Raw genomic sequence first — 21,908 nt, 5'->3', positions numbered from 1 at the left:
AGCCAATTCCTGTTAATTTCTTAGACAATGCAAGGGGCTCTGTACTCCGCTCCAGGAAGCTGATTCCTGGAGGTAACAAAAAAGTGGCACCTGACACCAGGAAGGGGACTAGGGACCCCATCCTGGAGGTTGGCTCCAGGGAGGGAGCAGGCACCCCTGCGGCTGGGATGGCAGAGCCAGAGGTAGGCACCTAGGCTCTGCCTGCGCCCCTGCGTGGACACGCTGGGGAGCTCAGCCCAGGGGAGTGTGACACCACGTGCTACAGAGGCGGGGACAGCACCCTCCTCCCTCCCCCTCTTATCTCTAAAGGGTGCGGGCCGGATCCCAGAGCTTCCCAGAGATAGAGGTAGAGGGGGGGTATTACGGAGACGGAAGAGAGGAGAGAGAGAGAGAGAGAGAGAGAGAGAGAGAGAGAGAGAGAGAGAGAGAGAGAGAGAGAGAGAGAGAGAGAGAGAGAAAGAGAGAGAGAGAAATATATTTTGAACCCCAGAGACCGACATAGACACTAGAGGTGAGAGGCTACCGTCTCCTTCGTATCAGCTTGTCAAGTCCACAGCGAGTAGAGAGAGGATCCTGCTTAGACTGGGGAACCTCGGAACCTTGGGATCCTCAAGGCGTGTTTCTCTGCAGCTCCCTGGGGGGAGGGTAACAGTCTCTACCCTTCCACGTCTGCAGCGGGAAAATAAAACCTCAAGACAGGAAGAGGAGTTGGGGTTGCACAGTCAGAGAGGATTTAGTTCCCCGAAGTGTGGCGCGCTTGGGGCTTTATATCCGGGACAAGCGAGTGTCACCACACTGTAAGCAAATCCCGGGGCTTCAGCAAACTTAGCTCCGGGCAGCTGGCCCCGCGCCCGACTTGGAGTTCGAGACTCTGGCCACGCTGTGCTCTGGGGCCTGCAGGAGGCTGACCCGGGAGCCTTTATCTCTGTCCCCCTTTGTTCCTTTTATCTCAGGTTCCGCACGAGGCCTGGAGGGGCCACGCCGCCTATCATCGCCTCCTGGCTGTGCTAGTTCTTCAATGCCCTGAAGGTCTGGGGCTGCAGAGGACCGCGGGCACCGAGTGTCTCGCTAACTGGGCCAGGCAGTGACGCGGGACTGTGGCCCTCCCACCCCAAGGGCACTGACACCAGGGCACCCGCGCGGGTCCCTGCACCCGACAGCTCCGGTGCTGTAGACTCCACACGCTCCACGATGACTCCCTGCCGGGCAGTGGCCGGGCTGCTGCTGCTGGCGGCCACCGGCCTGGGACACCCGGAGGAGGGACCGGAGCTCGCCTTCAGTGAGGACGTGTTGAGCGTGTTCGGCGCCAACCGGAGCCTGTCCGCCAAGCAGCTGGGGCTCCTACTGGAGCGTCTGGGAGCTGCACCCCACCAGGGAGCTCTGGATCTAGGACAGCTACACTTCAACCAGGTAAGGGGCAGCCCCGTGGTCCACGGTTTCCACAGATTTCCATCCGCAGAGCAGCAGCCCTTTTTTAGCAGGGAGAAGCGCCAGAGAAAGGATTTCGTCAAGTTTATGAAGTTTGAGGCGGTGACTGATGTGTGTCATTTGATTTTCACAGGTTCGTTCACTGGGGCTCAGGGACGACTTTTAGGGATCTGGCAGCCAGAATGATAAGCTGAGCCACCAGAGGCTTGTTGGGGTATAAAAAAGTCGGTGGAAAGGTTAATGAAGTAGTTGAGCGAGGGAAGCCACCCCGAGACGTGTGTCTTAAAAAAGAATGATATTTTTCAATCTTGCTGAAAGTGAGTCATTGACTTAACTTACGCAGTCAGCAGAAGGAACCTGTCACAGGCGGTCCTTATCAGCTTCAGGGTGAGTGACCCCTCCCACTTAAAAAGTGTTCTTGTTCATATTGCATAAGGCCCTGCCTAACAGCTGGAAGGGCACACTGTACAGGTGGGGAAACTGAGGACACCTTAAACCCAAATCACAGAATGGGTTGGTGATTCAGTTGGTGGCAGGCTGGGACTGGAATTAATTTCTAGTCGCTGCCCCGTCTTGTAAAGTATTTGATTCTAGAATTAATTCTAAATAATAAAGCACACGTTTTTCAGGCTTGAAATTGAGGGCATACTTGAACTGTAGAGAGTAATTAGAAGTCATACTTGCCACAGAACTGAGGCTACGGCTTGGTGATGGCGGCCCAGAATTCTGAGTTCTAACCCCCAGTACTGCAAGCCAAGACACGGGGAGTTAAATCAATGCTTCATCCCCCAGTTTCTGCTTGCCCACTCATGTTAAATAGCCGATGAAGCAGTTCATAGATCTTTTATCATTTTGGGGTAGCGATAGTTGGCCAGAAAGGCATCTATGATAAAGATATTTTGGGAAATTCTACATTCTATAAACTCTGCTTTGAAAACATGGCATTTTCCAATGAATCTGATCTTTGATTATAATTAAGGAAACTTTACTCAGATAAATTCCCTGATGTTCATCAGCACTATAGTTCAGTTGCCTTCACCCTTCTTTGCTTCCTTGCTTCCCTCACCTCCCCCTCCCCATCCCTTCCTTCCCTCCTCCCCTCCTCCCCTCCTTGCCTCCTTGGGATTAGAGTTAGACATAGTGCGTCTTGTATGCAAGTCAAGTGTTCCACTACTAGCTATAGCCCCAGCCCTGTGATTTTGCTTCTATTAGTAATGTCTTTCAACATTTAAAATGTATATAATTTAAGACGCCAGATTTTCTGATGCTGTGACATGGTCTTTCTATGACTTAGAAGAGTTTTGTGATGCCCTTATGAAGAGTTTTTAAATGTAAGCAGTCTCTAGTTCCATTTCTTGCATATTTTTAAATTTGATTCAATGTGTGAAAAATCACATGTAAAAAGAAATGCCCACATATTTTAATTGTTGTCCCCCCCCCCCTTTTTGTGGCAGGGTTTCTCGGTGTAATATCCTGTCTGTCCTGGAACTCACTCTGTAAGACCAGGGTAGCCTTGAATTTACAGAGATCTGACTGCTTCTGTTTCCCAAATGCTGGGATTAAAGGCATATACCAACACCACCCATGTATTGTCTTCTTTTAAGAAAAAAAAAAAGATAGTTTAGCTGACTAGTTTCTAGGTAGGTGTGGTCATTTGCTTGGAATGAAGTTTCGGAACAGGACTTGAACTGTATCTGTAGGTCACATACTGTGCTGACTAGAAGGATAGCCTTATCTGGCAGTGTCTGGAGGTGACTTTTAAAGGGGCCAAAGACCCCAAGCTACCCTTGCAAAGATAGTAGAGGGTATGCCTAAACACTGTATTAAAATCGGTTTAATATACTAGTAATACAATTCATGGTTTATAAGATGGTAGGGTGTCTCAATAGGTAACTTATATGTTGATAGCTTTAGGCTCTTTCTCGAGTTTGCATGTGTACTTTCATTATGAGCATCAAAAAGAGGCAGGAAGAAGCCAGTAATTAGCCTGGAAACAGAGAAGCCAAGAAAAACTCCCGCACGAATCAGGCTTAACAAACATCTATTTGCCGTTCTGTGAAGTCTCAATGAAAACAGCCATCGCTGGTGCAATGATGACGATGGTAATCTAGAAGAATCCATTAATCCACTGGTAATTGATAGATAGACTCGCCAAGGCGCTCAGATGTGCCCCAGCATAAAGCCATCAAATTCGAAATGAAATCTAGAATCTTTAATGTTGTCACACCCGAAAGAATGTCCCTTCAGTTCTCTGTCCACCACGGAGCAGAGCAATATAAATTCTACTGTGGGAAAGTCAGCTATCTGACTTTCAGAGAGTCCGAGAATGTAGAAGGTTTCCTCGGGCCAGAAATTTCTTAATCTTTCCCAAGGCTTGTCAACAATACTGTACTTTTGGATGAGAGCTTTGATGGTAGTTGAATCAACAGCAGGTTTGTTTGATAAGTTTGGATGGGGGGCAATCATAGGTCCCATTACCTTGCTGCTTTGAGAAACAGAAGTGACTTGGATTCATAGTGGAGAGAGTAAAACAACTCCGTTTAGAATTTTGCCTTTTATAATGGCTACTGTGGGTGAAAAGTTAGGTGGAATAACCCAAACTATGTGAAAAAGTGGGCCTTGGTAGCCAGATGGCTCTGGAGTGCCCCTCGACTGACACAGAGACTGATTTGTCCCAGGAAGTGCTTGTCGTCCATGAGAAAGACCCAGAGTTCAGAGTATCTAGGAATGGTGGATCTGCCTTCTGTGTGTCCCCTTGTTGCTTTCCCATTCCCCTTCTTTACTTTTCCCTTTATTTCCTGTCTTCAGGAAGCTTATCTCCACATTCTGTCACGGGGATACTGGTTCAATAGTTCCAAAAGGGAAACCCTCGTGTTCTAGATTATTCTGCTGATCTCTAGGAACTCTTCCAGACATTCTCCAGGTTCTGGAATGGATAGTAGGTGGCACTATGGCCTTGGCTGCACTCTCTCCCTCTGCACCCAGGCTTCTCTTTCCCAGCTCTGCCTGCGTGTCTTGCAGCCATCCCCTGCATCAGAGAATTCTCCGTCCTGTTCCTAATATCATCAGGTTGCCTTTTCTTAGATAGGGTGCCTATTTTAAGACTATTTGAATTTACAAACCATCTTCCTAAAGCAAGGTGGCATTCTTTCTTTGAGTAACCGTTTATACACTCGTTTTCACTAATGAAGTCCAGATCCTGAGCCTGGCATTCGAGGCCCTGTTCCCCTTGTGCCAACCTTCCTCGCCATGGCACCCACAGGACTGTTCACGCTTCTCTGATTTTCTGTGTGCCTTCACTCAGTGTCTTCCCTAGAAGGACCTGCTTTCCCGTGAGTTCGCCAATCAAAATAAACAGCTTAGAAAAAGTCTAGTTAAGCTTGTCCTAAAATCACATAATCCTCAGTTTCTCTATCTCCTGAATTCTCACAAGATTTTTATTATGGTACTATCAGTTACCTATATATGCGCAACAGATGCCTCTATTAACGTCTGTAAATAGCAGTGCTTATTTTAAATACAGAGCGTATTATATCACTCATCGAAGCAATCTGATCCCTTTAAAATAAACTATGAATACATCATTAGTATTGTTATATTGTTGTTTTTAATCATTATTACTACTATTATTTTGAAGTGCTGGTAATGGAACCCAGGAACTCTGAGAGCTAGGCTTATGCTCTGCTGCTTAGGAGTCGTAGTCCTTAAACTTCAAGTGCTTTAATATGACTGAAAAGCCTTTTGGTGCTGTGTTCTGTATCCTCCAAGCTACCTTTTGGTACCATAGATGCTCACATGCGTTACTGTATCTCTTTAGGCATCTCACTCCCAGGAGCTTTCTCGGTCTGGCCAAGAGTTTAGGAGGAATTCCTTCCTCATATGTGACTCTACATCAGTTGATGCAGTTGCCACCCTCTGGGGGGCATGACCAGGTTCGTTTTCTCTGACAGTTAAAGAACTAAAGGTCAGAAAAATCTTGCATGCCACAGGTGGTGGCATAGGAAATCTCAGACACAGCAGACAGACTTAACCAGTAAAGAAAGACTTTCATTAGAGGCGAGGAAACACACTTTACAGTAAGGCATAGAAAGAGAAAGACACTCTGACAAGTGGGGTGGGGCTGGGGGTGGGATGGGAAGTGGTGGAGGGGGCTTGGGAGCCCCAAATCTGGCTTCTCTTTGAGGGAACAGTTTAAGGTCTTTGAGTCAGGGTAGTGTTAAGATCTTTGAGGGATAGTTTTCCCCTAATTTAGGGTTTGGTCACTTTGAACAAAGGCAGGGAATGGAATAAGCCAACAAACTTGTCTTGGTCCAGGTCTTGAACTTGTCATACTGATTCACAGGCAGGGAGCCTTGAATAGCCAGGCCTTTGTCCCAGGTCTAAGATAGTATTGGGAAGGAACTATACTTTTGTCATTTTTAATTATCTATTTGTGACCCCCCCCCCCCTTGTGTCTGCCTGCCTAGCAGGGATCTGTCCAACTGCCAAGCCCTCACAATCACAGTGCAATGCGTGTGTAATTTTATTTGTGTTGTCACACTTTTCTGTTTGCATGATGGTCTCACACCGACCCTTCTTTCCAGTGAGACTTGAAACAGGTGGGTGCGAGTGACCCCCTCATCCCTTCAGGGGCTGACATAGTACCTGGTTCATATCCTGTATGCGGTAGACATTTTGTTTGGAATTTTGGAGTCATTTTTCTAGGACCTCAAATTCTTGACTTTCCCGCCTTCCGGACTTGCATTTCTAAAAGTTAGCGAGAGAGCGTGGACTGCATGGGATGGGTGAAGATGGGGACTGAGGAGGCAGCCGCAGGGGTTTTACAAAACGTCCTGACCATTTCAACCTGAAGGGAGCAGAAGGCGATATTAAAGGCTTTCCTTCCAGGCAGTATGCAAAAGACCCCCCCAAGAACACATACTCTTCAACTGTATTTATTTATTTGATAAGCATGCTATCACCAAACGATATCCCTGTTCTGCTGCTGCAACCTTTGGCCTGGAATGGTCATTTAGTTATGACATCTTTTCCCTCTATTCTTTCTGGTCTTAAGAGGCTAGAATGTAGAGGTTTCTGTCCCAGTTGGGCCCTACAGCCATTCAGTCTCAAATAAACACACAGAGGCTTGTATTAATTATAAACTGGCTGGCCTATTGCTCAGGTTTATTACTAACTAGTTTTTACAACTTAATTTAACCCATACATTTTATCTGTTAGCCACGCGGCTCAGTATCTTTTATTGGAAAGGCATTCTCATCTTGCTTCCTCTGTGTCTGGATGGTGACTGCTTCTGCCTTTCCTTTTCCCAGAATTCTCCTAGTCTGGTCACCCTGACTGTACTTACTGCCTGGCTAGTGGCCAATCAGTGTTTTATTAAACTAACATGAGTGACAAATCTTTGCAGTGTGCAAGAGATTATCCCATACTACTATAGATCTCTAGCAGTAGAAAGATAATTCCTTACTCATGTAATAGATGACCAGGGTAGCAGTACATAGCAAGAAAGGTGTGTGTATGCATGTATGCTGGTCACTGCATACACAATATACATTATTGTGTGTATTGCTTATTGTCATCTGTTACATATTTTTTTTTCTGGGGTAAGGGCAATGATAGGCACAGTGATGGGAGGCATTCTAGGAAGCATTGACAATGGGTGGACACGTTCTCTTTTTCCTTTGGCCTTTTTGTGTCGAGGTATGATAGGAATAAGTCTGGCAGCAATGCCTCCCAGCCTGCTGGTTCTCACGAGACCCTGGGGGTGTGATGGAGAGAGGTGATGCTTGGGTCCTTGTTAATCCTCCTAGAAGACGACTTCCTGGTGCCTCTTCACTCCAGCCCTCCCATAGTTGGCAGTGCACAGCGTGTTATGTTTGCAGACTTTGGTAAAGCGAGGGACCTGCATGATTCATTCATTCGACGGTGATGTCAAGAGCTGCCTTTGCCCTGGCACCAGGTGTGGGCGGGATCCATTTAAGGAGAATGCTTCTCATTCTTTCCCTATCTCACTCCCAAGTGCGCGTCTTTATCAACTCCCCCAGGAGGCGTGTGGTCCCTTTTGTATAAAGTGTAGATATTTACAGTAGGGATTTCTAATATCTCATTATTCTATACAACCCTCTTAATTATTTACTTGTAATACCACATTTTGTTGTCAAAACGCTCTTATGATAAAGGCACCATTGTGTGTCTTCTGTATCAGGAGACTAAGGCACAGAGATTAGGCACCTGAATTAATGTCCTAAGTGGTGGAATCCTTGACATCCTTCAACGCTTTTGCGGTAGTGCTTAAGTTTTTGTTACAGCCTAAGAAAACATTTTATCTAGGTAGATAAGCCATTACCTCATATTTTGAACTATGGCCAGAAGTTACTAACCATAAGTTACTTATGTGGCCCCATTGCTTAGTCAGATGAAGGGAACAGTCATAGGGCTACAAGGGATTGAGTAAGCAGGTCCTTGTCCTGAGAGAGAGAGAGAAAGAGAGAGAGGGAGAGAGAGAGAGAGAGAGAGAGAGAGAGAGAGAGAGAGAGAAAACATGTGCGTGCCTGCGTGTGTGCATATGCATATGTGTACATGCGTGCCCACACACATAGAGGCCAGTGGACAATCTCAGCTGTCATTCCTTAGGGTTTTTCTTCCTTTTCTTCCTCATCTTTTTTTTTGGGGGGGGGGGACAAGATTTCTCTGTATAGCAGCCCTAGGTGTCCTGTAACTAGCTCTGTAGACTAGGCTGATCTCAAACTCCCAGAGATCAGTCCGCTTCTGCTGGTATTAAAGGTCTGGAACCTTTAATACCACTACCGTCTGGCTTCCTGTTGTGTTTTTGAGAAAGGTTTTCTTCTCACTGGTCTGGAACCTGGCAGGGAGGCTAGGCTGGGTAGCCAGACAGCACGACAAATTTGTCTGTCTTTGCCCCTCAGCTCTGTGATTTTTAAGTATGCCACCGTGCCTGTTCTTTTTTCTTTTTTTTAAACATTAATTCTGGAACTGAACTTGGGTCCTGATGTCCTCCGTAGCCGCTTCCTCAACACCTCAGAGGCCTTTTTATGCAATAAGTAAATAAGATGGGAAGGTGTGAAAAGTCGGGGTGTGAGACAAAGTGCAGTTCTGGGCGGGAAAAGTGCAGTTCTGGGCGGGAGGTGGCTCAGCAGGTAATGGCAGTTGCTGCCAAGGCTAATGACCAGAGTCTGTTCCTCTGGACCCACAGCGTGGAAGGAGAGAACTGCCATCTGGAAACTGGCCTCTGACTTCCACAGGAGTGCCCCGGCCTGCGTGTGCAGGCACTGAGTGGTAAAGAAAAGGAAAACTACAGCTTAACCCAGCCGGGCACGGGAGGGGGGGATAGGGGGTGGGGGGTGGGGGTGGGGCTATCGAAAAATAAGATGTCTTCACTGTCCTTCACGTTTGCTAATGAGAGATGGGAATTTTGGGTTGAGACTAGATAGCCAAAATTTGTGTGCACACACAGTAAACAAATGGTGTAGCTAGAAAAGCCATTGTGTTTAAATATCACCAGAGCAAGCCTGCAAGTCAGATCACAAGGTCGTACACACTCGGTTCCCAGTCTACCAGACAGCCTGGACTCCCCAATGTAGGAGGAGGTATCCTTTCAGCTTTGGGAATAGCTTCGGAAAAGTCACAACCCAGTCAACTCTGCGATTCTGCTTTGGTTTTAAAAATACCTAATCACGGAACATGTGCTTTTGCTAGTTTTATCTACACAACATTTTAATTACATGTCGGATTTCCCAGAGAGTTAGGCATTCCCTTTCATGGAAAGAAATTGTTGTGAATTCTAATGCTTAGATTGACTTTTCTCCACTCTCAGAAACACTTTGAGCAGCAGCTGATCCTTCTTCCATAACTACCCTCGAATGTGAGAGAAATACCTGTGTTATGGGGATGGCTTCCAGTCCAGTGCTTCCAGCGCACTTTGGAATGGTTCCGCCCAGAAACCCTTCTGGCAAATACAGGTGGAAATCTTCCTTTAGATAGTCCTCGACTGCATCCTACTGGGGGAAGCTGTTGTGCCTGGGCTTTGGGGAATGAGTTGCAGCAAGGAGGGAATGCAGGTGATCAGAGCATGTCCCCAGAAGCACTAGCTCTCATATAGCAAGGCATTGGCATTAGGTTGTTGAGGTCTTAGCTATCAGGACGGGGAGAACGAAGCCCTCTTTGACCAGCTGTGCTCTCTCTTGGGCTGTTACAAGTACAGCAGGTGGGCGAAAGGTTTGTAGCCACTAGACTCTCCATGCTTCATGCCTTATTCTTGCTTCCTGGTTCTTCCCACCATAAGGGACAGTGACAGGCAGGGGTTGAATTTTCCCACTGTGAAACCCACTGCTTTGCAACCATGACTCTAGTTTTAGTGTGCTTTCTTTAAATTTAACGCACTTTGGAATCCTGCGTCGTTTATCACTTCCGGTGGTAACCGGAGGGACCTGCTGAGAACAGGATAATGGGAACATAAATAGGAATGGAAAATGAGGCCCGCAGCTGAGAAGGATGGCTGACTGCTCTGTGCAGCAGAGAATGCTGACCCCAGGGAAGGCGACTCTGTGGCTGATTGCTGGAATTTGTGAGTTAACTGCATGCAGGGCAGTGTTCCTGAAGGGATGTACAAGAGTGAAAAGTTAACCTTTACGTAATTTACTTATTAAAAAAAAAGTCTGGAAGCCCTAGACAATCTTAGAAACTATGCCATTTTCAGAGACCTAATGGTAGACTCTTCAGCTCACCTAATGGTAGACCATTAGAACATTGCTTGTAATGGACACCAATCACCTTCTTCTCAGACTACTTCCCTGTTGTCTGTTTCTGTAGCCAAGTGTGTTTTCCGAATCCTGAGATTTCTAAAGAAATGAAGCGATCGTCAGATTACGTTTGTGATGATGGAATCGGAGAGCATAAAAGTCTTCAGAATGGAATTTTGTTTAATTTTGGTTTGTCTCTTTCCAAAGATTCTCTGTTGTTTCTTTTGGACTGAAGTTTAAGGGAGATGAAAGCATAAGTCGGAGAATCAATGGCGCTAAGCTGAAAAGTAGTATTACATCCTTTTAATCCAAATATTTAACATCTTTGCTTCAGAAGTTTGCCTACTTTTTAAAAAATATATACATGCCTAACTGAATAGTTAGAGGAAAAAGAAAAACACAGCCCCCAAAATAAATGAGTTTAGACAAAGCCCCTGAGGCGATTTTAGTTCTATGAGTGTAATCCATGCTTGTCACCACTCGGGTAAGCCCTTCAGATCTCTAACTATGTTAGACAATGTAACAATGGTTAACAGTGTGGCATCTAGAGTCAGGCTGAAGTTTAGATTCTGTCACTTAGTAACATATTTGTCCCTGTCACATGACTTACTCGGTTACTCATACTTTTCACCGTTGTGAGTCTAAATGGATGAGCCCTACCCATAGACAGGGTCATTTGAAGGAAGGGTGACAATGTGAGAAACAAGTGTAGTGCCGTCTTCTGCATTTCAGACACTCAAGTATCCAGTGTGTGACCTGAATTAACAATAAAACCAGAATCCTTTCCTTGAGACGCTTCACACAAAGAGCAGCAAAAGAGACAATGCTTAGAAAACGATCAGCGTGGGCCTGCATCAGACCATGTGCTGAATGCACAGCCATTGTCCTCGTAATACCATTAACTGATATAATTGTATCGTATGAACGCGGTTGTTATTGGTTGGGGACCTGAACACCTTAGGGTCAGCCAGTTTATAGAGGAAGGGATGGCATGAAAAGGCAGCCAGGATTAGTGAGATAAAGAGTTCATGGAGAAGCATGCCAGCTTGGGGACTTTGGTTCCCGAGATTTTCACTGTGAGAACCTCTACCGCTCTGCCTCTACTTCCCTTCTTCGAGCACTGGTACGTTCCTGAAGATGTCAACCTTAGATGTAGAGTCTAATGACAGGAAGAGTACTTGAACAGATACTGGAATTAAGCCTTCCCTCCCAGAGGACCTCTCAGGCTGTCTTTAGGAATTCTCTGACCTTTATTATTTCTTTATACACTTGTATCATCTCTAAAATGTTAAGTGGCTGGGGGGGGTCCATACTGCACTTCTAGAAACTGTTAGATTGTGGTTTCTAAGCTTAAATCTCCTTCTAAATCTATGCAAACCTCGATATGGATTTTACAAGCCAGAGAACCCAGGGCCATCTTAGTTTAGTTGAACCTTAATTAGCTGGGAGAAAAATCAGAGAAATAGTAATTTTAGTCTCTCTGGGAAGAGAAGAAACTCATGGCTTCTTCTAGGATGGGGAAGAAGAGCAGTAGGCTAGCTTCAGACTGATGAGGGCAGCAAGATCAGTAGTTTGATTTTGAGATGAGAAATATATCATGTGCCATGAATTAATCATGCATTGTATGGCACACAGGCCCTTCTGTTAAAGATCACATGGTGTTACTGATACTAGATCATGGGTTTGTGTGAGGAAGCATGATGTACTATGGTTTTCCTCCAGAGCTGTGCTCTCAGGGTTCGGTCAGTATGTGCCACTTTACCTGTATCTATTAATATGAGAAGCAGTTCTTGATCTTGAGATGAATGGCATTGAAGTGCATGTGGCAGGAAGCATTGAATTCCTATTATTCTAGCTGGAACAATGGCTAATATCTGCGGGTGTGCCAGGCATTGTGCTTGACGCTTCCTTCTGCACCATCCCTTTAGTTCTCACAGTCCTCTGGGGAGACGGGGCTGCCAACTCTGATCCTCAGTTCTTTGCCCTTGTTGATCCGAAGCAGATGCTGTGTTGGTCAGGCAGCTCTGTTATGAGTCCCCTGAGTATTCCCTGGTTTTGGTGTCTCCTTGTGTGCATGACCGGATCAAGAACTGCCTGAGTGCCTCCTCCATTTCCTCACTTTCCAGCTACTTCTCGGTGCACTATGGTCGGATGACTCCCACAACTTCCTTGAGATTATTCTCCACAAGGTCACCTGGACCTTGATGTCTTAAACACAATGGTTGTGGCTCCTGGCTTACCTTTCTGAGGATTTTTTTCTGATGCCATTATAACCTTCTTGAAACCCACCCTTTCCTTGTTTGCAGCCATGTCTTACTTAAATGGCTGTTAGGTTTTTTTTAATGTTTCATGAATTTTTCCTCCGTCTTTCAATATTGCAGTTCTTAGAGTTCCTCAGGCCCATCTTCTTTTGAGTCTACACACTCTCTCAATCTCTTCAATCTCCACACTTAACTCTTTCTGTATTTGTACCTATTTTCTACCATGGTTGCCTTGGTGTAGATTTTTCTCTTGGGATTCAGTCGTGGACATAAAGGGCAACTCTGCCCATTCCCAAACTCAACATGTCTGCGCTTGCCCCAAATTGACCACACCAACTCCATTTCACCGTCAGAAACTTGAGAATCCTGTTTTCTCCCCACAAATGTTAGGCAAGACCTGGATCTTACTCTGTTCGTTCACCCTCCTTTCCTGCCTCTCCTCTCCTCCTTCCACTATTTTCTCTCTCTTTCTCATGTATAATGTATACGAGTCCTAGCACAGTAAACTAAATGTCTGTTATTTGGTATGAACGCCAGTGTCCTCTTTGTGTAATGGAGAAAAAACTATGTAGCCGCGTAATAGGATTACATCAGCGATAAAGTCAGACAATGTAGCCAGGCGCACTTGTGAGGGGCAGGATGCCCCCTGGAACTGATGCCCTCACACCCATTGTGTCCTCATTTCTCTTTCTGTCTTCCTCATCTTGGCCCAGGGTGTTGCTCTAATAATGAACAAACCTGAACACATTGGCTCCGAAAGACTTCCCAATACAGTTCAAATCATTTGAAAACTCCTTACTTGGTAGATGACCCTCACAATCATATTTCTTTAAACATATCTCTACTTTCCCCTTCCCATGTCAGCTCGGATATTGCTTTCTTTAGGAAAACTTTGGCAATCTCATGACTTTTAGGAGAGGTTGCTTGACACTCGGCAGACCATGCTATACTGATGTCTTATCAAGATCTGTGACATGAGAGACAAAGACACTGAGTCACCTTCTATATCCTACCAATGGCACAGTCATAGTGTCTACCATGTGGCTGTTTTTCAGGTAATATTTGTTGAGTAAAGAGAAAAACAACTTTTTTCCCCCTTGAGGCATGATCTAGCTAGGTAATCATGTGACCCAGGCCGGCTGCCTCACTATCCTGATGGAGGATTCTAGGTAAACACCACTGCTATCAACTCGACATTAACTTTAAGAAATTGGTTTCAGCACAACTTCCTAAATTGTTCAGTCCATCTAAATGGCTTATTTGATTGAAATAAAGCAGTAATTCTGTGTTTTTCTTGGAAATGAATTTTAAGAGCAACATGAAAGCAACATATGTTAAAATTTCAACAATATGTTATCTGAGTAGAAAGAAATAGTGAGACGCTATTATGTTTAATTTCTGAAGTTTCTAAGATTCTTTTTTCTTGTTTAGATACAGATTTTTTTCCTTATTTCATAGCTACATCTTTTAGAAAGATTTGGAAACCCTGGTGTCAGTGCTAGTTAATTTGAGAATCACTAATCACTAAGCTAATTCTGGGAAATTTATGTAGAATAAATGTAAACTTATGCCTTTAAAAATGATCCCACATTTCTCAGAATTCGTTTCAGATATATGTCCTAGTTTTAAATTTCCCTTCATGCACCTTCTTTATATCAAAAACCATGGTAGGGGTCAAAGAAATATAATAGGGAGGGAGTCCATCCTCCCTAGATGTCTATGGTCTGCTTAAAACGTATGCATTTTTGTAAATTGATAATATGATAAGGGAGTTATAGTAAGTGCTAAACAAATAAATAATATGAGTATGTGGTTCTAGAGAGGGAGGGATTAATTTGTTAATGTCAAGCCCTGAAGGTGGGTTTCACAGAGGGCTTTGCAGAACAGAAAGCAATTAGTTTGAGATAAGAGTATTAGAGTTATAGGTCATGGGAGTATCAAGTCACACTGAAGGTGAAATACAGGATTTATTGGAGCTTGGTTAGAGTATAGAGTTTGTGGATGTTGGAAGAGGAATCTCTCCAAAAAGGGAAGGGTTTATCGGAGATAAATAGTTGAGGTTTTTTAAGTGTTCTGACACTTGGGAAAATACATAGCTTTGAGAGTTTTCTTTTATTTGGTATTGTGTGTGTGTGTGTCTTGGGGTAGAACGAGTTAGAGGAGGTGGTGCTAGTGATGCTTCTAACAGAAGCAGCCTTGTGGAGCTGTCGGACAAATAAGATGAGGGCTACACAAGACGACATTAGAAACTCTGCTATTAGAGGTCCTCTGCTACGTGACCGCCTGGTTTGAATAAGAATGGCCCTCATAGGCACTCATAGGCACACATATTGGAATGATTAGTCACCAGGAAGTGGCACTCTTTGAAAAGATTAGAAGGATTAAGAAGTGTGGCCTTGTTGGAGGAGGTGTGGCCTTGTTGGAGTAGGTGTGGCCTTATTGGAGGAAGAGAGTCACTAGGGGTGGGCTTTGAGGTTTTAAAAGCCCGTGCCATGGCCAGTTTCTCTCTCTCTGCCTGGGGAACAAGATACAACTCTCAACTGCTCTTTCAGCACCACACCTGCCGCCGTGCCTGTTACCCTGCTCCCTGCTGTGATGATCACGAACTAAATCTATGAAATGATAAGCAAACCACCAGATAGTGATCGCTACTGAGTACCAGCCTCAGCACTCTCTCGGGTGTCGGAACAGGACTTCTAGGACACGAGGACACTGGCTTGGGAATGGGATCTGCGGGGTCGAACAAACTGATTGACTTAGGCGTGTTTTACCTGCATGTTTCTTTATTCCTTGGGGAAAGATGCAAAAAAGAGAGAAGAAGGGCATAAGGCATAAGAGTAAGGCATAAGGGTAAGGGCAAAGCTTTAATGGTAAGGGATAAGGGCCTAAGGCTAAGGGTAAAAAAGGGGGGTGATCTCCACAAAGCTTTCAGTTTATAAAGGCATACAGACAAGTTAACAATCTCATAGGATGTAACAATAGTATCAGGAGTGCATTTTCACAGAGTCTTAAGAAACCAGTGGACGTGGCAAGGAGGCTCCTTATGTCTTAGAGGGGACGCGGCTGTGAAGTTCCCCTGCAACTGGGAACACAGCCTTGGTAGCTATACTAACCTGTGGGCTTGATTTGCATTAGCATCTAGCTGGTTGAGTTAAAAGGAATCTCTTCTGGGCACCCTGCTTTTGACTCCAGCAGGATGACTAGGCAAGACATTTTATCTCTGTAGCTAGTTTTAGCAACTCAGTCCTTTTTTCCTGCATAAACAGTTAATTTCCTGGGCTATGATCTTATGTTAGTCGAGACCAAGGTAAAGCGCAATACAGAATATTAGTAGCCTGTTAAGTCAGAGCAGAAGACAGTAGTTACATTACTCCTTCCTGAGTCTGCTGTTAGAGCAGACATACTACCTCCCGTATGAAGCTCCTTACTTATCAGTGACTACTGTCAATAAGGAAAGCTTGTGGGGCGTTATTTTGATGTAGATTTTGGCTATGAGAACAAGGACTTGGACTGAATCCTTTTCACATGATGGTTTCCTGGTGTCGGGGGAGGTACCCAGTTGCCCTACAGGAAAAGGCAGGTTTATAGCTGGGATACTATAGAAGGGAGAAATGCCATGATTTCACAAGATTTTTACAGAATTGACAGTGACTTATCGAAAGGACAGATGTTCCTTAGCTCTGTAAAAATGGGTTATTCCAAGTGGAGTGTACACATACACCTCCCGTGGATAGTCCAATAGATCTGTCAGCTGTACTTTAATTGTAAAATACTTGTGGTCTCACCACACCAATAAAAGGCTTTCTTTTATAAAAGTTGCCATGGTCATGATGTTGCTTTAAAGCAATAGGACAGTGACCAAGACAGTGGTATGTAAATCTCTGTGTGACCGCCTTTATCTGGGTAATTTTATGACAATTTGACACAAACTGAAGTCATCTGAGAGAAGGGAACCCCAACTGAGAAAATGCCTCCATAAGATCAAGCTGCAGGCAAGCCTGCGGAGGATTTTCTTACTTAGTGATTGATGTGAGAGGGCCCAGTTCATTGTGGGTAGAGCCATCCTGTTGACGGAGGCTGCTCGTTCATTTCCCAGCCACCCAGACCTGAAATAATCACACTGAAACTGTATTAATTGCAACACTGCTTGGTCAATGACTCTAGCATATTCCTAGCTGGCTCTAGTATCTTAAATTGACTTATTTTTTTATTAATCTGTGTATTGCCACATGGTTGTAGGCTACCGATAAAGTTCCGTCTGGCGTCCAATGTCTGTCTTCGGTGGCAGATTCATGGTTTCTCCTTGACTCTGCCTATTCTCTCTCTATATTTTTTCTAGTCTGACTTTATTCTGTTAAGTCATTGGCTGAAAGCAACATTTTTTATTAACCAATGGCAATAAAATATATTTATAGCATACAGAGGGGAATCTCACATCACCTTCCCTTTTCTGTCCAACTAAAAACAAAGGTTTTAAGTTTAGCATAGCAAGATTACATACAACAAAACAGTTATCATCAGGAATTATAGTTACAATATTTAGTCCATTTACATTTGGCAAATTAAGGAAAATACTCTATCATCTATCCTATCTTCGTGAGTCTAAAGTTTCATATCTAATCAACCTTTTATCATAACTAAGGAAAACTATAAATATAACTATCTATTCTTTAGCTCCATCAAAGATTCCAGAAGGATATAATATTACCTAAGTAAACAGGAAGTGCATTGTACGCAACTTTCAAAACTCTAGAATTGACAGATATCTCACTGCCTGAACAGTCACCCAAAGTTCTTCTGCACCATTGGGACACCCATCTTCAGCCTACAAACCCATAGTATCCGGCAGACTTTTCTACAAAGTAGAAAATTTCAAAGACAGTGCCACCTATGTTGGCAGTTTGTCAGTCACTTTCTTCTGTGTCCTGAGAATGTCATGAAGCAGGAACCCTGAAGGACGGTTTCACTTTTCAGCAAGTTCAGCAGTCATTTCTCTGTGGGTCCCGCATGTCCAGTTCATACAGCATAACATCAAGCAGTCCAGGCAAGAGCAGTTTCTTGCCAAAATGAGTAACCAATTCCATAAGGAGCCTCTTTGATGCCCATCTTCCTCTTGAAGTAAATTGGTGCTTCCAGGAGCAGATGTGTCTCATAGTCATGAAAAGTCCCAATTTCTTAAAACATTTTAAGTGCCATATTCTGTTAGTTTTTGAAGTGTTTGAGGAATGCCTATTTATCTGAAATTTATCAGTTTATAACTAGAAAACCTAACTTATTCTACTACTTTTTCTGCAACTTTAAATATTTATGTTATTATCTTTGCTCCTTTAATCTATGACCATCTGTACTCTTTTGTATTACTTTTATTGTCTCTTCACTTTTTCTTATCTCTCCTAAGTCTATGGACATTCATCTAACACTATGCCCCATTTAGAGGTCTTTTCCATCTGGATTTGTCTTTATTGCATGCTTATCTGTAATTATTTTTTGACCAGGAGTGCTTTTTTTTTTAATGTTAAGTGGGCATAACTGGACCAACTCCATGGTCCTGCCTGTTGGCTCTACCCAGTCCAACACAGCAGAGGCATGTTTGCTTCCTCTGAGAACCATACATGCTGCCCCAGCTCCAGGGTTGCAGTGGGTCTGTGTCACCATTAAGCAATTTGTAACACATTGCTCACAAACCTCATTTAATTGCTTGGCCTCCTGAAAGAGCCAGAAGCTGTTTGCTCAAATAGCATGAACCAGGAATCTGCTGTTTTGAAACTGCACACTTTTTTTCTGTTTCGTTTTTGCTGCTACTGCTGAATCAGGAAGACCTCTCTTAAATGAGCCATGGTGCCCCTGCTCACCACCAGCAAGTAGAGCCCATCCAAAAAAAAAAAAAAAAAGTGGTTAAAACTTTCCTTTCTTTCTTTCTTTCTTTCTTTCTTTCTTTCTTTCTTTCTTTCTTTCTTTCTTTCTTTCTGGTGTGTGTGTGTGTGTGTGTGTGTGTGTGTGTGTGTGTGTGTGTGTGTCTAGAATTCCTTTTCAAGCTCTCTCAAGCTTTATGTGGATTTAGTTAGCTGGGAGCCAATCAGTTGATGAAGGCTGTTTGTTTCTTGGCTGCCCAGACCTGAAATAATCACACTGAAACTGTATCAACTGCAACACTGCTTGGTCAATTACTCTAGTGTATTCCTAGCTAGCTCTTGCATTTTAATTTAATCCATTTCTATTAATCTGTGTATCACCATGTGGTTGTGGCCTATTGGTGTTGGGAGCTGTTGGGGGCTGTGGACCCCCAGACTCTAAATTCCTTGTAAACAGCTATTTTCCCTTGCTCCGAGCAGCATGCACGAGACTCTGATGGCGGAGTGGGTTCTGGTGAGTCTGCAGCTGAAAGATCCCGAGAGCTGGAGTGTGGCCAGAGCCCTATACTAGCTTCCCCTGAGCATAAATAAACTTGGCACTCTTGTATCAAGAGTGATCCATGTCTCTGTCTCTGTATTCATCTGTATGTTTTGAAGTCTCCAGGCCCTGTTCTCGAGGCTCGAATACTGAACTGCAGTGGCATGGGAGCTCCAGGCATAGTGCAGACAGTAGAGTGTAGTATGGATGTTGTGCTTTATATACTGGTGAATTCTCTCTGGGGCCTGGTGTCTGTCTCCTGTGTCAACTTCATGACTTCTCCTTGACTCTGCCTACTCTCTCAATATATCTTTTTCAGCCTGGCTATATTCTGCTATGCCATTGGCCAAAAACAGCTTCTTTATTAACCAATGGCAATAAAATATATTTACAGCATACAGAGGGAAATCCCACATCATCATCCCTGGGACTGTGGTTCTGGATTCTATAAGAAAGTGGACTGAGAAAGCCATCGGGTGAAAGCCAGTAAGCAGCACCTCTCTACGACCTCTATATCAGCTCTTGCCTCCAGGTCCCTGTTCTGTTTGAGGATCTGTCCTAACTTCCTTCAGTGATGGATTATGGATACAAAAGCATAAGCCAAATAACCCTTTCTTCTGAACTTGGTTTTTGTTTTAGCAATAGCAACCTAAATCAAGACATATTAGTACCTGGATAACAGGGTGTTGCTGTAACAGACTTGACCATGTTGCCCGTGGAAGGGTCATGGAAGGACTTTGGAACCCTGGGCTAGAAAAGACATGAGCTCATTGGGATGCTCTATAGGGGCTTTGAAGATAAGACTGTTTAGAGCAGTGTAGATAATGGAGACCTGGCTTGTGAAGTCTCAGAGGGAAGCAATACTCTATTGAATCATTTAGTGTGCAGAATCTGTGGTTTCTGGGCAGCAGGAGCTGAAGAAACAGCTGCGATTAACAAGAGGCCAGAACCACTGAAATAAGACCTTTGTTTTGCTGGGAAACGGATTCTGGGCAGCTGGGGCCGAAGAATGAACTGTGATTAAGGAAAGCCCAGCAATCACTGAGGTGAAATCTTCTGGGAAGGGTTTTGTCGGAGTCAACACTCCTGTGTTCAGAGGTGGCCAGGGGTACACCTTGTGCTGACAGCCAGACATGGTCATATGCAGCAATCTCCCAAGTGGCACTGGTTTTGAAGGTATAACAGGGTCACGGAGAGCAGCTGAGGCTTGGCACTGTCAGGGGACAGGAGAGGCCACTGGTGAAGGTGCAGCTTCAGGAGCGGTTGAACGTCCAGAATTGAAAGGGTCATGGAGAAAACTTGAGGCTTTGTACCATGAAGAGGGCCTAGGAGAGGCTCTGGGTGAAAGTGCGGCCCAGTTTCAGTAACAGCCCAGCATCTTGGAGATGCCAGTATCATGGGACTTTGAGCAGTAAGAACAGTGGCAGCAGGGATGTGGCACTGACCCAAGCTTCAAAGACAAGCCCGTGTTGCTACAATGAGCAGAGTTGGAGAAGTGACCCAAACCCCTTAGAGGAGCCCAAAAGATTGTGAGCGAATGCCAGATATTGGACACTGATTTATTTATACTTTAGGAGAGTGGTTTTGCTTTGTTCAGATTGCGATTGCACCTTGGTTCTTCTCTCTCGCAGTAAGAAACTATTTAATTTATTTTTGATTTTATAGGAGGCCATAGTTGAGAGACTTTGAATTTTTAAAGGGATTTTAGACTTTAAAAGAGACTGGATTTTTTTTCTTTCACAGAGGCTAAACTTTTAAGTGTTTGAATTGGTAAAGACTGTGAGATTTTTACATTTGAAATATGGTTTACATTTGTGATATTTATTAATCTGTGATCGGGGATGTCCCCCCCTCCAAGGAAAAGTTATATTTTAAAAAGTGTTGTGTGTCAAGTTGACAAAGGTTAAGTTGTGTTGGCTAATTTTATGTCAACTCGAGACATCAGAAAAGAGGGAGCCCCAGTTGAGAAGATACTTCCTTAATATTGGGCCGTAGGCAAGCCTGTTGAGCATTTTCTTACTTAGTGATTGATGGAGGAGGTCCCAACCCACTGTGCGTGGTGCCCTCCCTGGGTTGGTGGTGGTCCTGGGTTTTATAAGAAAGTGGACTGGGCAAGTCAGTTGGAGCAAGCTGAAAAGTAGCAGTCTGCATGGCCTCTGTATCAGCTCCTGGTTCCCAACCTGTTTGAGTTCCTGCCCTGACTTCTTTCAGTGATGGACTGTGGATGTAGAAGCATAGGCCAAATAAACCCCTTCTTCCCCAACTTGCTTTTTGTCATGGTGTTTCATCATAGCAATAGTAACCCAAACTAAGACATCTCCCCTGCCAATGATCCTTATTCTTATACACTAGGTTCTCAAACATTTTAGTTCCCAAACTGCCCCACACTCTTGTATAGGGGACATAAAACGTCTCAGCTTATGTGATAAGTCTCTTAATATTAAGATTATAGACACGACTATTATGTCTTAAAATATTATAGACACTACCATTCAAAAAATGTAAAAGGCCATGGAAGCTCAGTTGGTAGAATACTTGCCTAGTATACACAAAGCCCTGGGGTAGATCCCCAGTACTGAATAAAACTAGGCACGGTGGTTCATGCCCACAATCTCAGCACTCTGCAAGTGGAATTTGGAGGACTGCTTTAAGTTCATTCTTAGCTACATGAGACCCAGTGCCAGAAAAGAGAAAATTAAAAAAAAATTACTCAATTTATTAACAATAACAATAGTAAACCTTTGCATGTTGATGCTTTCCATTTTGAAAGATTCGTTATTTTTAGTGTCCATCATGTGTACATCTGTGTGTGGGTCTGTGTGTGGATGTGTGTATGTGAATGTTGGTGCTGAGGAGGTCAGAAACTTGGTGTCTCCCTGGAGCTGGAGCCTGCTGAAGTGGATGCGGAGACCCAAACACAGGTTCTCTGCAAGAGCAGCTCACTCTGTTGGTTGCTGGAGCTCTTTACCAAGATGCCGTATCTCCTCCATCCCACATGGGAGCATTTTAAAGGAAAAGGAACTCCTCAGTTGCTTTATGCTCCACAGTGCTGCTTTAACAGAGTCCCGGGACT

The 21,908-nt window shown here is 44.2% G+C and overlaps 1 protein-coding gene across 2 annotated transcripts in view; it reads left to right on the top strand.

The window, feature by feature from the left end:
- The first annotated feature begins 364 nt into the window (after positions 1-364).
- Slc39a8 (solute carrier family 39 member 8) overlaps positions 365-21,908 on the top strand; it is a 57,240-nt gene continuing 35,696 nt past the window's right edge. Inside the window, exons 1-2 of one of the 2 annotated variants that reach the window (XM_048456820.3) lie at positions 365-511; positions 954-1,410. In XM_048456820.3, the coding sequence (XP_048312777.3) occupies positions 1,192-1,410 (219 nt within the window). In that variant the 5' untranslated portion in view covers positions 365-511; positions 954-1,191. Of the gene's footprint in view, positions 512-587; positions 798-953; positions 1,411-21,908 lie in introns of those variants that run through there. The other variant, XM_048456823.3, reaches the window with a different exon arrangement.

The sequence above is a fragment of the Myodes glareolus genome, chromosome 17 (assembly GCF_982192425.1).
Source record: "Myodes glareolus chromosome 17, mMyoGla1.1, whole genome shotgun sequence".
Taxonomy (NCBI): domain Eukaryota; kingdom Metazoa; phylum Chordata; class Mammalia; order Rodentia; family Cricetidae; genus Myodes; species Myodes glareolus.
The sequence above is the reverse complement of the archived record's forward strand: the minus strand, read 5'-3'. Positions and strand labels throughout refer to the sequence as shown.